Raw genomic sequence first — 17,198 nt, 5'->3', positions numbered from 1 at the left:
AACCGACATGTCATTATTAACTTTTCATTTTCTCTCACGCCCCTTTTCCTGCCCTGTATCCATTTAGTTGCAAACTCCTGTCATTTCTTACCTTCATTAACACCTCTTGTGTATGTTCCTTTCTGTCCTCTGACACTGCACCATCCCTGTACAGGCCCTCCTTAACTCAGGCCTGGACTATTGCAATAGCCTGCTGGTTGGTTTTCCTTCATAAAGTCTCTGCCTACTTCAGTTCATCCTCTATTTATCTGTCAAGATGATATTCCTAAAGTACAAATCTGACCATATCATTTCCCTATATGCTTAACCCCAGTGGCTTCCTGTTACCTCAAGGATCAAATATAAAGTCCTCTGTTTGGTTTGGCTTTATAATGTGGTCTCTTTTTTGCCATTAGTTTTTTTGCGCCTTATTCTCTGCCATGTGCTCTGGTATGCAGTGACACTGGCCCCCTTGCTGTTCCTTGAACAAGGCACCCCCTTTTCCTGTCTCGGATCATCTTGATCCTGTTTTTGGCTGTCCCCTGTGCCTGAAACTTTCTCCTTCCTCATCTCACCTCCTAGACTTCCTGTTTTCCTTCAAGTCTCAGCTAAAATCTTACTTTTTGTAAGAAACCTTTCCGGATCCTGCTTCCTTCTGAGAGCATTTCCAGTTTATCCCACGTGTCTTTTTTGTACAGTGTACGGTTGTTTACATGTTTTTTCCCCATTAGACTGTGAGCTCCTTGCGAACAGGGATGACTTTGTCCTTTTCTTTGTAACCCCAATATTTAGCACAATGCCTGGTATATAGTAGAGCTTTAATAAATGTTAGTTGCGTGATTGCAGCTCTAATATAGATGGTTTCCTGAGTTGCTGTAGCCAAAAAAAGTCTTCATGTGATTGTCAGTTGATCATCTCCTCTACTGATAAACCTGTCTGTAGGTATTTTGTCTAGGCCTCAATTGATAGACATTCATTGTATCTTTTGAACCTTTCCAGTTTAGTAAGGCCTGCTAGAGCTTGTGGTCCCCTACAATGAAAAAAACCCCAAATCAAAAACCCAGGGTCAGCTCTCTGCCATGATGAGGCATTTAGCAGATTTGATTGAATATACTTAGAGACAGTTAGGTGTTGCAGTGGATAGAGCACCTTGTCTGGAGTCAGTAAGACCTGAGTTCAGATATGGCCTTAGGCACTAGCAACTCACTTAACTGCTACCTGCCTCAGTTTTCCTCCGCTTTAAATGGGGATAATAATAGGGCCTATTTCCTAGGACTACTGTGAGAATTAAATGAGATGTTAATAAAGTGCTTAGTCCCGACATCCTTTAAAAAATTGTTTGACTTCAACATTTTCAATTAAGGATACCAACTTAGTTGGTGGCTGTTATTATAGGTGCATTCCATTTTGACTCATTTTTCAAGTGCATTTATCTCTTTCTACTGTTTAAATCCAGAATTGCCTGGCTTTACATACTCTTAATTTTCATTATATTCTCAAAGTAATGGTTATGGTATAAAATTATGATTATTTGTTTACATTCAAATGCAGTAGTAGGTTTTTATGAAAGTAATATTTTTGTGTGAATTTTGATGGGCCTAAATTCTGAGTAAATCATTATTTTCTGTTTCTTCTCTGTCACTAATTTACCTTGGCAAATCCCCTTTCTTCCCCTCCCCTTCTCTTTCCTCATCTGTAAAATGAAGGGGATTGGACTAAACACTTTTTCAGCTTTAACAGTTAATAAAGATGTAAGAAAAACACGTGGTACGGTATATATTTTTCATTAACATAATAGTGTTGTGATTTTGTATTGACATTATAAATTCAAGAAAAGATGAAGTAGATTCATCAAGTTTCAGGAAAATTGTAAGTCCATAAAAAATGTTCCTTTGTCTTGATCTGACTTTCTCTAGTATCTTGTAATTTTGTCACCATAGGTTTTGTTAAAAGCTTTCATAGCTAATCTCAAGTCAAGTTCTCCTACAATACGGCGAACAGCAGCTGGATCAGCAGTGAGCATCTGCCAGCATTCAAGAAGGACACAGTATTTTTATACCTGGTTACTTAATGTACTTTTAGGTAAGGTGAAAATAAAATTTTAAGACATAGTAGAGGCTCTGTAGTTTTTACATGAAGGGAATGGAAAAAAAAAACTTAATGAAAAGGTGGGAGAAAAAAACTAATGAAAGTCATGCTCTTAAACTCGATTTTATGAAAACTTTGCCAGCTTTGTTGATCATAGCACTTGCCATTTTCTGACTGGTTAATATTAAACCTAGAGAAGCATTATGGTATAGAGATAGAGAGCTGGCCTTAGATCCAGGAAGACTTGGGTTCAAGTCCTGGCTCTGACATACTGGCTGTGTGACTCTGGGAAAAATCACTTAACTTCTCCTTATCCCAGGCCACTCTTCAAAACTAGAAGTAGCAGAGAATGATCTGAAAAATTCTTGGTGTTCAGGGCTTTGTCATAAGGAATCCCCATCTACTGTTGAAATGATAGGCGTTGTCGCTATCCTTATAGATGCTGCATTGTGAAGTTCACAAGGGTTTATTGATGCCTCCGGCTCTCTTCAGCATCACTTGAAGGTTGTCAGTTTCTGCTTAGAGACACTGCTTGTATTCTTTATTTTTTTTTCTTATAGTTATCTTTCAAGGCTCAGTTCAGGTGTCACCCCTTCTGTGAAAGCTTTGCTTGTCCTTAGCTTTCCAAATGTCCCCAGTTGAAAATAATTTCTCTTCTTCAGTTTTTCTAGAGTGCTTTGCCTAGATCACTCTTTTTCTCTTATTGTTTTCTACTTCTTTATGTTTGTGTTATCTCTTGCCTCATAGAGGGTAACCTTCTTGTGGGCAGGGATTCTGTCTTATTTTCATCTTTATCACCCCAGTGCCTACCAAATAGCTATTTTAAAAATGTTTGTTGAATTGAATTTGTGTAGTCAAATGTAATAAAGATAAGCCCAAATAAAACCCCAAATGGGAGAATGGGGATTTTAATTCTTTAATTAAAAATGTTTCTTATTCAAGATCATATACTATGTTTAGTGGAGTATTCAAAGAAGAATAAGGCATAGTCCTCAGCCTCATGGAAATTAAAGTCTAGTTGGAGAGTCAAGATATATACACAAAAAACTGTATTACAAGCAGGACTGAAAGGACATAAGAAAGGTGCAGAATTCTTATGTAGTTCTGGGGACGGAGAGATCACTTTCAGCTGGGGGAATTAGAAAGCCTTTGTCAAAGTTAGATGATGTTTGAAGAGTGGGAAGGAATTGGACAGACAGGGCTGGTGGGGAATGGCATATTAGGTGGAGAATAGAATATATATAATGAGAAGCTCTTGTTCAGTTTGCAGATATGATAAAATCCATTTAAAGTCTAGATCCATACTATGAATAGGTTTTACTTTGAGTCTAGTAATAGGTCACATGCACATGATATTGTGTACTTCAGCAGAGAAGTCAACTTGTGGGTGGGTAGGGGGCCTGTAAAACTCCTGAGCCCTAACCAGATTAAAATATAATTGGGAAATATATAGCAAAATAAATAAAAACAGAACACAGCATAGATATTGTTAATTTATGCTTTTCTAAGTCAGTATGAGGCCCCAAGAGATCCATTTCTATTTGAGTTTGACATCGCTGCTCTTTACAATAATAGGGATGTTATTTTTATCCAATGGGATATTTCTGTATTTGTAAGTCACTCTTCTTTTGAAAGAGATATAGATTGTTTGATGGTTGACCTATCAATCAGATGCTAATGACTTTGCTTACTGTTTTGTAGGCTTACTAGTTCCTGTTGAGGAGGAGCATTCTACTCTTTTTATTCTTGGAGTATTGCTCACATTGAGGTATTTAATCCCCTTGCTCCAACAGCAAGTCAAGGACATGAGTTTGAAAGGGAGCTTTGGTGTCACACGAAAAGAAACTGAAGTCTCACCTTCTACAGACCAGCTCATCCAGGTAAGCATTATAATTCTAAAGTAACTATGAAAATTCAAAGTATTAACTGTCTGAATTGCCAAGTAAGGAAAGCTTTGAGTTATATGACTAGGATTAAGGATCAATCAATCAAGAAGTGTTTATTAAGGACTAACTATACGCTTTACTTCATGTCAGTTAATACAAGTCTTCCCAGGTTCTCTGAAAGCATCTCCCTCATCATTTCTTAGAACACATTACTATTGTATCACATTTTTATACTATCACTTGTTCATCCATTTCCCAGTTTGGGGGCATTCCTTCACCTTCTTATTCTTTTCCATCTCAAAAAGAGCTAGAAATATTTTTCTGTATTATTAGTTAGAATTTGTTTGGTTTAGGGCTAATCCCTTCCTTAATCTGTCCTCCCTCTAATTCCTTCCCCACTCCTTCCCTTTCTCCCCCTTTCCTTCTATTTCCCTGTTGATTAAAATGTATTTTGGTACCCAACTCTGTGTGTGTATGTGTGTTCTTTCCTTTTGATAAGTTGAGAATCAGGTTCAAGTGTGAGCTGCTCCTCCACCCCCTCCTCCCTGTTTGTATAGATGTCTACTTGTACCCCCTGAGAGCATGGGACAATTTTCCCTAACCTTCTTTTCCCTTCCCTCCTAATGTATTTCTCTTCCCCCTCTTTCCATTCTCCTCTTAAGATCATCAAGATATAACAGAACCACTCTCAGGTTGTCTGTCTAATCAGACTTCCTCTGCGACCCCTGAGGATGATAATCAGAGGGATCTCCCCCTCCCCCACTTGAATGTGAACAGTTTATCCTTTTTGTTGTTCTTGCTTACCTTTTTGATCTCCTTAATTCCTGTATTTCCACTTCCAAGTTTCTACTCCTTGTTTCTTTTTTTGTCAAGTCTTCTTTTATTAAAGCTTTATTTTTCCCCCTCACCTAATAAAGTTAGTACAGTTTACTGGCCCGTAGAAAGTGCTTTATCTCTAAATCTATCTATGTCTGTCTGTCTGTCTCTCCCTCTCTTTCCCTCCTCCCCCAACTTTATCTGGGAAACAAGTGGTGATCACAAAGGGGTGAACTGACTTCATCAAAAATAAGTGAAGGAAATACCCAGTTTACTAGAAAGGGTTATAATTTAGAGTGCCCAGACTCACTGAAAAACCACAAGATCTGTCACATTGAATTTGGAAAGGTGGGGCAGATATAATTGGGCCCAGTTACTACCAGAGAAAGGTTTTTTGTTTTGCAGCTTATGAAATATGGCTATATTTCCTTTTTTAATAAGGTTATTGAACTGGTATCTCATGGCACTCTATAGTTATAGTTTACTTAGATTTTAATGAAGTATTTGAGAAAGTCTTCCATGCTATTCTGAGGTAAAGATGTAGTATAGTAGACGGCAGTACATTTAGATAGATTTGAGAATGTTAAAAAATTTTTCTTTTGGTATTCTGAATTAAACAAACATTAGCTAAAAGTAGCATTTCCATTTGCAAAGGATAGCTGATGATTATATATGAAACAATGAGATTGTACAATCTGTATTATACACAGTTTGCTTCTTTTTCTTTTTTGTTAGGCAGTAGAGTTAAGTGACTTGCCCAGGGTCACAGACCTAGTAAGTGTTATATGTCTGAGGCTGGATTTGAACTTAGGTCCTCCTGAATCCAGGGCCGTTGCTCTATCCACTGTGCCACCTAGCTGTCTCCCAGTTTGCTTTTCTTTTTAAGCATTTAATACATATGATGTTACTTTCAAACCTTTCCTTATTGTCTGTGATTCCTTCTGAACTTCTTTCTTTTCTCATCTGCATTTTTGAAATGCATCAATGCCTATTATTTTCTTCATTTTTGGATAATAGTATTGCTAGTCCTCTCCTTTCACCTACTCTAAAATACTTCCTCCCTTCTTCCCTCCACATTTTGGAAAAAAGAAAACTCTTGTTACAAACATGAGTTGAGAAACTGTCTTTACTTCTTGGGAGAAGCATATTTGTCAGCAAAGGGTCCCATCGCTGTGGGTCGAAGATAGGAGGCCAAACTGAAGTTAAAGAGTTTTATTAGGGAATCTTTTCTAGATAGTAAAGCATTTCATAGCAAAGGAGGGCACTAGAAAAAGGAGTGGGTGATCCACCAGAGAAAAGGGGAATATTTATAATATAAGATTAAGAGATCACTCCCCACCCCTCCCTTCCCCAGCCACGTCCATGGACCTTAGAAGGCAAGAAGAGACCAGATACTTTTACAATTGTGAAAGCAGTTGTTTTAGACAAAATTGCAATGTTCTCTTATCCAAAGATAACGAAGACAGTAGTTGTACAGTAGTGGATAAGACTATTCACTTTACCCCATAGTCTTGCATAGTGGTTGGGGACTTTCTAATATTAGGCTACCAGGTGGTTGGTGGATTTCAGTGTTGATAATCCATCAAGATGTCACAGAATAATTGTGGTTCCTATTTTTCCCCTACATATGTGTAGTCAAGCAACACAAATCCACTTCTTGGCCATGTATGAAAATTCTCACTTTTTACCCTGAGACCATGACCTCTTTGTCATGAGGTGGGTATTGTATTTCATCATGGGTTCCCCGTAGCTATGGTTAGTCATTTCATTGACCAGATTTCTTGTAGCTATGGTTAGTCATTTCATTGACCAGATTTCTTAAGTTTTTCCAAGTTGTTTTTTTTTTTAAAAAACTACATTATTACTGTAAAAATAAATTTTTTACTTCTGTTCACTTTAATCTCCACCATTTCCTACAAGTGTTCCTTGATGCTATTGGAACTATATTAAAGACCACATCCAAAATGTAGTTATTAATGGATCTATGTCAGCTGGAAGGAGATGTCTATTGGAATACCCAAGGAATCCATGCTTGGCTTTATGCCATTTAACACTGTTAATCAGTAGGGATAAGTTTAGGGGCTGGACCTCTGGTTTCATTAGTGTAGTCAGCTCTTTGGTGAGGATACTAATACAGGTCAAACTTTCTCTGTAACTTATAGTTTTAGAGAATTTTCTAGAACATGAAGAAGTTAAGTGACTTGCCTATGCAGCCAGGATGAATCAGAAGATGGGATTTGTACCCAGGTCTTTTCTTTTCAACTAGGTCTCTTTACATTGTGCCTTTATGCTTTTTATCATTATTAATGACTTGGATAAAAGGTATAGCTTGCGTGCTTACCACATTTACAAATGATTTAAAATTGGGCGGGACACACTGGATGATAGCTAAGATTTAATAAGCTCTTGACAGGCACGAACCTTGAGCTAAATCAAATGTTTCTTTTGAGATGGATAAATGTTAAGGCATCTAACAAGTAAAAGATGAAGTGTTTCTGTTTAGATAGTGATTTGTCTTTAAAATATATATGGGTTTTAGGCTATGGTAACCAAATATCAACAATGTGTTGTGGCAGCTAAGAAAGCTAATGTGATCCTAGGTTTCACTAAAGAAGTGATAATTCTGCAACACTATTTTTTATTCATTCCATATTGGAAATTTATATTCACTTCTGGGCATTATATTTCAGGAAGGAAATTGATAAGATGGCAACCAAAGGAGGAGAACCAGGGTAATGAAAGGCCTTTTGCTCGTGATATCAGAATGAATGAATGACAAAATATTAGGTGATGACTGTGTGCCAAGCATTGTACTGAATGCTGTGGTTATAGATGGAAAAAGTGAGACAGAGTCTAATGTCCAGGATCTCACACTCTAATTCAGGGGACACAGCCTTTAAACAAAGTCAGGACAGATGAAAAGGTTCAAAGGTCTTAAGGAAACAGCAGTAGGGGGGTTAGAAAGGCTCAGAAGTCCTAAGGGCACGGCTTAGGAAGAAGTTTTAGGGGAGACCGTAGGGCTTGGTGGTTCTGCATTTCATTGGAAAGAAAAGTATTAACTTACTTTTTCTAAGCCCTGAGAAAAGGAAATAGATAAGGGTGGCCAGGTTTCCTACTCCTTCATGGGTTTTGGAATATCTGGGGGAAGGGACTTGAGGTGGGATAGAAAAGGGGAGAGGGACCTGGGGGTGTTTATCTTGGAGAAGAGACTCTATAGGGATGTAGTTGCTGTCCTGAAGCATTTGAATTTGAAAGGCGGAGATGTGGAAGAGGCTTTAGACAAATTTTATTTATCTCCACAGGACAGAACTAGGAGCAGTGGGTGGAAGTGTAAAGAGGTAAATACAAGCCTAGTATAAGGAAACAGTTGCTAAATATTATAGACATCCATAAATGTAATGGGCTGCCTTAGAAGGAAGTGAGGCACCCCCTTCCATCAAGCCAAGCTTAGACAGCTTCTTTTTGAATGTATTATAAGGCAAATTCTTTTGCAAGTATGATTTGAACTGAATGGTTACTGAGGACCATTCCAACTATGAAATGCTGTGGTTCTGTGATTTCGTTGAGCTTAGATCCCTCCTCAATAAAGCACAGGGATTGAACTATATGATCTTTAAAGGTCCCTTCTGAGTCTTAAAATCTAAAATTCCCCTTTTTCTGTGTTATAAGATATTAGTTATTCCATAGGAATAAGGCAGTTAATTTTTTTGAGAGACATTTTTCCTTCATAATAATTTTATTTAACAATTTCATACTAGTAGTAGTGAACTAGATGATACAATTTACTGTATTATCTGAACGAAATCCTAATATTAATTCATATAACAGGAAGTCACTTTGAGTTAAGGGTTTTTGATTATCCATGTTGCTCCTCAGCTCTTATAGTTTGGTTAACTGAAATTCATGAACATATAACTAACCTTCTTTTTCCAGGCCCCCCCCCCCAAAAAAAAATTAATGAATATTCCACTGTGGCTCTTTTGGTTCTTAGGTATATGAATTGACTTTGCATTACACCCAGCACCAAGACCACAATGTCGTAACTGGAGCATTAGAACTATTACAACAACTTTTCAAAACACCTCCAGCTGAGCTTCTTCAAGCCCTGACAACTGCGGGTGGTATTGGACAGGTCAGTGTGACCAAAGAGGAGTTTAGTAGCAGAAGTCGCAGTGGGAGCATTGTGGAACTTATAGGTAAGTTATTTGGAATGCTAAGATGTTCAGTTAATGCATGATGTACTTTCCAGTATTTTTTAATAAGTACCAAATATACATCTCATTTTGTTAAGATTCCTTTTAACTTGAAATAACATAATCCAGCATACTTATGTACTTTAATAATCATTAAAATTCCAATAAAATTCCCATGCTAGTCTGCTTGTTAACATGCTTAATACAGTCTTGATAGACTTAGGAAGAATAATTCCAGAAGCCTGGAGTTTTGCTGCTCTTTATAGTTTCTGCCTTTATAAAAATTTCAACTTAACAAAATTGTGTGTGACTTTGTTAACTCTTCTGCTCTATAAAATCCCTTGGCTCCCTGTTACCAGTAGGTGCAAATGCACTCTCTTCTGTCATTTGAATTCCTTCACACTGTAGCTCCAACTTACCTTTCTAGGCTTATTTTATTTTATTTCCTTTTACGTACTCTAGTGTGTAGCCAAACTGACCTTGCTATACCTTAAACACAACATTTATCTCAGATCTTATGCTTTTGAGCTTTCTCAATGATAGAATATAATTATTCTTCCATGTCTGTTTCTTAGAATCCCTTATTTCCTTGGCAGCTTAGCTGAAATGTTACTTCTTATATGAGACCTTTCTTCATTTCCTTCAGCTACTATTGCCTTCCTTTCAAAATTACCTTGTATTTATTTTGTATTTTGTATATTCTTAAATATGTTCAATATAATGTAAATTCCTTGAGGACTGGGACTGTTTAATTTTTACATACCCAGTGCCTAGCACAGTGCTTAGCACATAATAGGTGCTTAATAAAGGCTTGTTGATTGATGGGTGTGCGTGTTTGTGTGTGTGTGTGTGTTGATATTATACATTTATGCTTTAATATTATCAGTTACCTGTAGAACAACTCTTGACTCTTAATAGTCATTTAGGTATTGCTGATACGTGTGTATTTTACTTGCAGTGCTATTAGAATGTTTCATATTAGAAGCAACATTTCTTTTGATCTAGAGAGTTTTATGTGGTTGCTCCTGTGGCCAATGTAGCTGATCCTATGACCATCCATGAAAAGCCAGTTTCCTTAGTAAACAGGATGTTTATAACCCAGGACTATAAAAGCAGATCTGTGTTCCCTTTGTAAGTTTGGTTCTTTGGGTTTCAAATTGTATTTATTTTGGGACCCTATTTTACAAAGTGAGTAATTTAATCTCTGTGAGCTAGAGGCAGGCCCACTATTGGTCAGCATTTCAGTTTTCCTTTGTGACTCTCCCTCTTTCCTTTCTATACCTTAATATCATCTCTATTTCTTTATCATCTTACTTCCCAACCCTTAAGGTTGCCTACATTCTAAAATTACTTTATTCTACTCCCAAAATAAAGTATTACGTATTCTCAGTAAAGTTGGCAGCATCAGTAAACTTGATGTTGGGGGAAAAGCAGTCTGACTAAATGAATTTATTCTAGGATGTTAATAATTAATAGCCTTTACTTTTTTTCAGGGATATTTGCATTCCAAAAGGTGCTTTTAATTTTGATTGGTGGAATTTCTGGGTTCTGTGACTTAATAAAGAATTTTATGTAGTACAAGTGAGACATTTTATGGCTTAACCACTTCGGGGGGAGAGGGGGACTACGGTGGGAAAGGGGGTCATCTTGAGTTATGGGAATCTAGGAGTGTTCAGATGTTAAATAGTTGGGAAAACAAACAAACAAAACAAACGAACATTGTCTCTGTAGTTGAGTACCTCTACTCAAATCCTGGTTCTGCTGTTTCCTTCTTGGCTTTGACAAAGTCACTTTTCTTTGGGCTTCAGTTTCTTCATCTATGAAATTGAATTAGACTAGATAACTTTACTGCTGGCTTTAAATCTTAAGATACTGTAAAACTTTCTATCCTATCCACTGAACGATTCAGTGCAGTTCAACAAGAATTTATGTACCTTATTATGAACAAAGCACTGTGCTACAAATTGGGGATGCAACTACAGAAAATTGGTTTTTGTCCTTAAGGAACAAAAAATTTTCTTGAAGGGTCTCCTTTATCTCCTGTCAAATAACCTCAGAAAAGCTCTCCTGAACACTTTTTTCCTGCTTTACCTGAAGTTCCTGTCCTGTCTTGTTTCTTTGTTCTCCTGGATTTTGGCCTCTGAGTGACTTTGGCCTTGGGTCTCTGCTGTCTAGTTATGTTCCAGGGTGATAGTCCTGTTTTTGGGACATAACTCTATAATCTCTAATCTGGAAATGCCTGTCTTTATTAGGAGTCTTACTCTTCTTCAGTCCTGGCTGTCAGCATAAATATTTCCATCAAACACTTATTCACCAGCCTGAACAGTAAACAGACTGTTCATTGAAACTCTTCATTTTTTGACAAGTTTAGGCAAATTAGAAGAAAATCGACTGGAATTCTAATAATTGCCTAATTTGAATGTAAATATCATTGTTAATTTCAGCATTAAAGCAGTGAACCATATAACCATAGCAATAGAAACTAATATTTACATAGTGATTACTGTGTATAGTCCTATATATTGAAATATGTTTTTACCTATGGAATGTTTGTCTTCATGAACAATTAATTTGGAAGATTGTTAGGATTTGTGGGGTTTTTTTAACCAAAGAGGATTTGTTCTCCAATTAATTAGTCACATTATATTTGCTTATTTATTGGAGATCAAGCAAATATCCTAATGTTTCTGTTATTTTGTGAAATGGTCCTGTCGTGTAATTAACTAGTTGGTTTTATATCTTGTGTCACATCTAATTTGTGTTCAGTATTTTATTATATTTTTATGTGATTTTGAGATTCTCAAACTATGGTACAATAATAATGATTATATCCTTAATCGCAGTTTATGGAATGTATTTGCTATATTCTAGTTTGCATGAAATCCAGCTTTTTTGAAGCTATTAAAAATTCTTTCCTGATTTCAGCAGCCTATTTTCTTACTTTTGCTCTCTATGATTTGCAGCTGGAGGGGGGTCTTCATGCAGCCCAGTTCTTTCAAGAAAACAAAAAGGTGATTATTTTAAAAAGTCAGAGTCTTGTGTGATCTTATTATTTTCTTTTTTTTTTTATAATATATTGGACTCTGTTTCCATGACTTATTTTCTTTCTCTACTTTCATAATGCATTGGACTCTGTTTCCATGTCTATTCTCAGTAATATTTTTTACCTTTAAAAATATTGCTGAAATCCTTGATAACTGGGCTATAATAGTTGTGCAAATTTGTCTTTATTTTCGATTTCTAATGTTATAGGTAATCTGCTTGGTTCTATGTTGCACATGTATACCTGGATTAACTTGTGCCTAGAGGTAACCAAAATAGTTTAATAATAACTAACTTAAAGCATGAAAGTAGAACCCTAATATAAGTCAATTCTGCTCAGCCCACTTATTCCTGGGTGCCTCTGTGCCTCTGGTCAATGTACCTCGTCCAGCCTAATGTTCTGGGTCTACTGTCTCCCCATTGCTCAGCTTTGCCTTGGAATTTGGATTCCTTGTTTTGGTCTTAGGTTGTGTAAAAGTCTATTTGGAATGTTTGTAGCCTGAATTCTGTATTCCCAGGAACATTATTTCCCATTTGTATACATTGTTACTTTGAAAATAACCACCCTGTAATATAATTTCTCTTAAGGTAATGTTCTTGTGGAACTAATTAATAATGTTAAACAGGTATGCTTCTATGCTCTTAACTTCTTTTTGTCTAGATAAATAATATTTTCAGATTTTTTTGCCTATTTAGAACTCTGAGCATCTACCATCTTTGTTAAATTGGAGCCCTGTTATCATTTTGTCAGCCATATTTTGAATACCAGATACCAGATTTTGTGCAAAATATGTCAATTTGACTGCATCAACTAATGCACATCGAATCTATTGATGTGCTTGTACATGTCATAAATTTTTGAAATGCCATTCTCAGTTTCTAGTTCAGTCTCAATGCCCTTTTACTTGAAGGACATTCTCTCATCTTCTATTCTGAAATCTTGAAAGAATGACAATCTTTTTTTTCTCTTTCATTCATTTGTTCATTAAAAAAACACATTTATTAGATGATTGCTGTGTGTAGCACAGGATGCTTTTCATATGATGATTTGCAAGTCTTATTTTCCAGAGGAGGTTACTGTTTTAATGATGGGTCTGTGCATGGCAGGATGGGTATGGATTCAGAAAAGCTTTTTTCATTAGTTAGTAATCCAGATGTTTCATAACTGTTGTGCCATTTGTTGCATGAAGTTTTTGAGATTCATAATTTAATAGCTAGTATTTATATACAGCTTGCTGTGTGCCAGGCCTTGTGCTAAGTGATTTATAATTATTATCTCATTTAATCCTTACAACCTAAGAGGTAGGTGCTATTATTATCCCTATTTTACTGTTGAGGAAATTGAGGCAAACAAAAGTTAAGTGACTTGCTCAGAATTACACAGCTAGTGGGTGTTTGAGGTTGAATTTGAACTCAGGTCTTCCTGACTCCAGGCCTGGCATTCTGTCTGCTGTGCCAACTCTCAGTTTGAAAGATTTACTGCTACTTCTTGGCATGCCTTAAAAATACTTACTAGAACCCCTTCATTTTTTTAATGTGTGTTTTATCTTTTCTTGATTTTCTTGGCAATTGAAGTTTTTTTGCCTCTCGTGCAACCAAATCATTTAGTTACTCAGTTTAGTCACATTTTCCTATAGTGATGAGCTGTGAAGTTAGCCAGAAAGTGACGAGTAATTAGCAAACCAGCTACTAGTGCTTGTTTGAATAGTAGTGTTTGACCAGGGTTAGTTTCATTGTTCCTGTGGGTCAGATAAAAGAAATTATCTTAACCTTTTTCTTAAGAGGATTTAAAAAAACATTGTAATATAAAGTTGTTGCCTTTTTGTATTGTTAAAAACTTGAGTTTTCTGCTTTGAAAATTTCCCCAGTCTGACAAGTTAAATGACTTGTGGCTTTCATGAAACCACATTTAGCAGACCATCCACATTTCTATAATCACCTGAGTTGGGGCTTTGCTACGTTTTTCTCTTTAATAATGTTTTATTTATATGGTTGCATGTAATTTACCTCAGAATGTGTCATACTAATTTAAAGAATAATGCATTAGTTTATTTAATTTAAAAAATTCTTTACTGAGAGGCTCACTACCAGATTGGCCACAGCGTGACAGGTTTTTTGGCCACAGAAGCTCTTGACAAAAGAAGTGTACCCATTGATGAAATCACAGGCCCCTGAAGTATTGAAGATGTTTTAAAATATTTATTCTAACTCGAAATGACACAGTCAGTAAACATACATTAACAACTATTTACTCTTAAAAGTTGATTTCTTTCTTTTCTTTTCTTTTTTTTTTTTGGTGAGGCAGTTGAAGTTAAGTGACTTGCCCAGAGTCACACAGCTAGTGAGTATTATGTGTCTGAGACCAAGTTTGAACTCAGGTCCTCCTGACTCCAGGGCTGGTACTCTATGCACTGAGCCACCTAGCTGCCCCTAAAAGTTAATTTCCACATCTATGACATCTTCTTTATTACTTCTTCTGTATTCCCCTTCTCTTTTTGTTTGTTTCTTTGTGTATATGTACATGAATTTTTTGCTTATTAACATTTTGTGAAGTAGTTTTAAAGCAAGGAATTCTCACAGTTATTTGAACAGTATCTTCTAAGGATATTATAATATACTCTGAGTATTAAGGTGGTGTATGTAAGAAAGCAACTTAATTTATGGAGATTATAAAATAAAATTAATCTGGTGAAAAGAACTCTTGAGAAATGACATTTCTAGGTATCTTTTTATCAGTGAATCCATATTTTATTATTTGAAAAAAAATTGGTGTCCTTTGTTTATATGTGGTATAGATTCCATGTCTTCTCTCTTCTTCCAGATCATCCCCTTGATCTTTCACTTGTAAAAAAGCAAAAACTGTTAAGCAGCACCAGCTGATGCAAAAACCATCTGTATCTGTCAGCCTATGCAACATTCTTCACTCTTAGTCACCCATCTTTTCAAGAAAAGCTGAGAGATGCATTACATCATTTGTTTATGTCATCTCTATGGCCAGGGGTGGTCATTACACAGAAATTTATTTTAACACTAGTTTAGGTATTTTTCTGAGATAGCATTCTCTATTAGTTGAGCACTGCAGTATTAAGCTATTTTCTCTAAATTGGTATAGATTTGAACAGTATCCTAAGATCTTAAATGTGTTTGGGATATTCTTTCTACTACTAGTAGTGGCAGTGGCACTTTAAGATTTAAGAAATCTTTTTCTTACAACAGCCTAGTGAGATAGATGTTATAAATACAATTATTCCCATTTTACAGAAAAGGAAATTTCACTTCAGAGTCCCTTGTTGCTGCTGTCTTCTTGTTTAATGATAGAGCAGAAGGAAGATATGTTTAGATTCTGATAGGAAATCCTTTTTTTTTTTAATTAGGCAGTTGTGGTTAAGTGACTTGCCCAGGGTCACACAGCTAGTAAGTGTCAAGTGTTTGGTCTGAGGGCCACATTTGAACTCAGGTCTTCCTGACTTCAGGGCTGGTGCTCTATCCACTGCATCACCTAGCTGCCTAGGAAATCTTAATTTAAACATTTGCACCCAGGTTTTCCTGTCTTGGGGCCCCATGTATTTTTTCAAAATATAGTTGTTAATGTGAGTAGCAGTATTCTTAGTACTATGTACTGTGAGGAAATCATGAGCTATCAAATTCTGTATAAATGTTAACTATTGTTACCATTAAGGTAGTATGAAGAAGTGAATTAAATCTTCCCATGATTTGAGATTTAGAAGTGTGCATTTTTTGTTTCAAGAAGACCATTATATTTTTTAGGAAAACTAAAAGAGTGATTATTACCATGGGGAAATCAAATTCCCAGTTCAAAACATAGTGCCTAACACTTAAGTACTTAATAAGTAGTTGTTGAATTTAATTGAATTTAATTACTGCATTGTTTATCAGGTAAAGTGCTCTTAGGAGAAGAAGAAGGCTTAGAAGATGACCCAGAATCAAGGTCTGAAGTTAGCAGCTCAACATTTGCAGGTAATTCAGCATTTCAGTTTTATTTAAAAGTTGGTTATCTGACTTCCCATTTAAAATCCCCTATTGTGATCACTGTATACTGATTTTATCGACTGTTACCCATGCTAATGGAGAGATGTAGTAAATCTGTTTTTCTAAAGTATTAACTCACATTTTTTCTTCTGGCTTAAGTCTTTTGGGGAAGGATTTGTTACCTGCATCTCCTGATACACACAGCTGGGCAATTTTCTCTAGAAATGTGAGTTCTGGAGTAGATTCATCTAGTACAATTTCAGTAGTTGGTGGAGATCCTGCGGTGTATTCATCTGGGGCTCGCTTGTTGCTGTCTGCCTGTTTAATGATATTTCCCTTTCTCCAAATGGTTGACATATGCCCATTTCAGAATGACTTTGCATTTCTGGAGCACATGTTCTTGTTTGAATGGAGAGGTAATGAGAACTGGTTCAAGGCTTGTTGGTAACACTGAGATTAAAATAGAGTTAAAAATAGATTAAAATAGGGATTAAATGTAATTTACCCCAGGCTAATCTGAATCTGCCAGCACAATCTTACCACTTGTATCATTCAAATTATTCTCCTTCAAGCAATCAGCCAAATGACAGTAATGAAACACCTGCTATGTGCCAATTAGTAAACAAATGTTTATTAGGATTTTACCCCAAGTCAGGTATCATGCTAAGTCCTGGGGATAAAAAGAAAAACAGCCAAGGAGCTAACATTCTAATGAGGAAGACTACTTGGTAATAAGTAGGTACCTAGGTACATTGTTATTGTTCATTTGTTTTGGTTGTGTCTGACTCTTTGTGACCCCATTTGGAGTTTTCTTTTCTTTTTCTTTTTCTAATTTTTTTTAGGCAGTTGGGGTTAAGTGACTTGCCCAGGGTCACACAGCTAGTAAGTGTCAAGTGTTTGGTCTGAGGCTGGATTTGAACTCAGGTCCTCCTGACCTTAGGGCCAGTGCTCTATCCACTGCGCCACCTACCTGCCCCAAACATATTCCTACATTTTTATATATTTTTTTGGTTAGGCAATGGGGTTAAGTGACTTGCCCAGGGTCACACAGCTAGTAAGCATTATGTGTCTGAGGCCGGATTTGAACTCAGGTCCTCCTGAATCCAGGGCCAGTGCTCTATCCACTGAGCCACCTAGCTGCCCCCCCCATTTGGAGTTTTCTTGGCAAAGACACTGGAGTGGTTTGCCATTTCCTTCTCCAACT

At 36.4% G+C, this 17,198-nt stretch overlaps 1 protein-coding gene across 3 annotated transcripts in view; it reads left to right on the top strand.

Moving 5' to 3' along the window:
• HTT (huntingtin) overlaps window positions 1-17,198 on the top strand; it is a 209,914-nt gene that overhangs the window by 38,301 nt on the left and 154,415 nt on the right. For 2 of the 3 annotated variants that reach the window (XM_020992153.2, XM_078148997.1), the window contains exons 7-11: window positions 1,920-2,061; window positions 3,769-3,947; window positions 8,761-8,965; window positions 11,926-11,973; window positions 15,902-15,982. In XM_020992153.2, coding sequence (XP_020847812.1) covers window positions 1,920-2,061; window positions 3,769-3,947; window positions 8,761-8,965; window positions 11,926-11,973; window positions 15,902-15,982 — 655 coding nt within the window. The remainder of the gene's footprint in view (window positions 1-1,919; window positions 2,062-3,768; window positions 3,948-8,760; window positions 8,966-11,925; window positions 11,974-15,901; window positions 15,983-17,198) is intronic. The other variant, XM_078148998.1, reaches the window with a different exon arrangement.

Source organism: Phascolarctos cinereus, unplaced genomic scaffold (genome assembly GCF_003287225.1).
Source record: "Phascolarctos cinereus isolate Bilbo 61053 unplaced genomic scaffold, phaCin_HiC Scaffold_9;HRSCAF=440, whole genome shotgun sequence".
NCBI classification, from domain to species: Eukaryota; Metazoa; Chordata; class Mammalia; order Diprotodontia; family Phascolarctidae; genus Phascolarctos; species Phascolarctos cinereus.
Note: the sequence above shows the minus strand (reverse complement) of the source record. Positions and strands in the feature narration are given on the sequence as shown.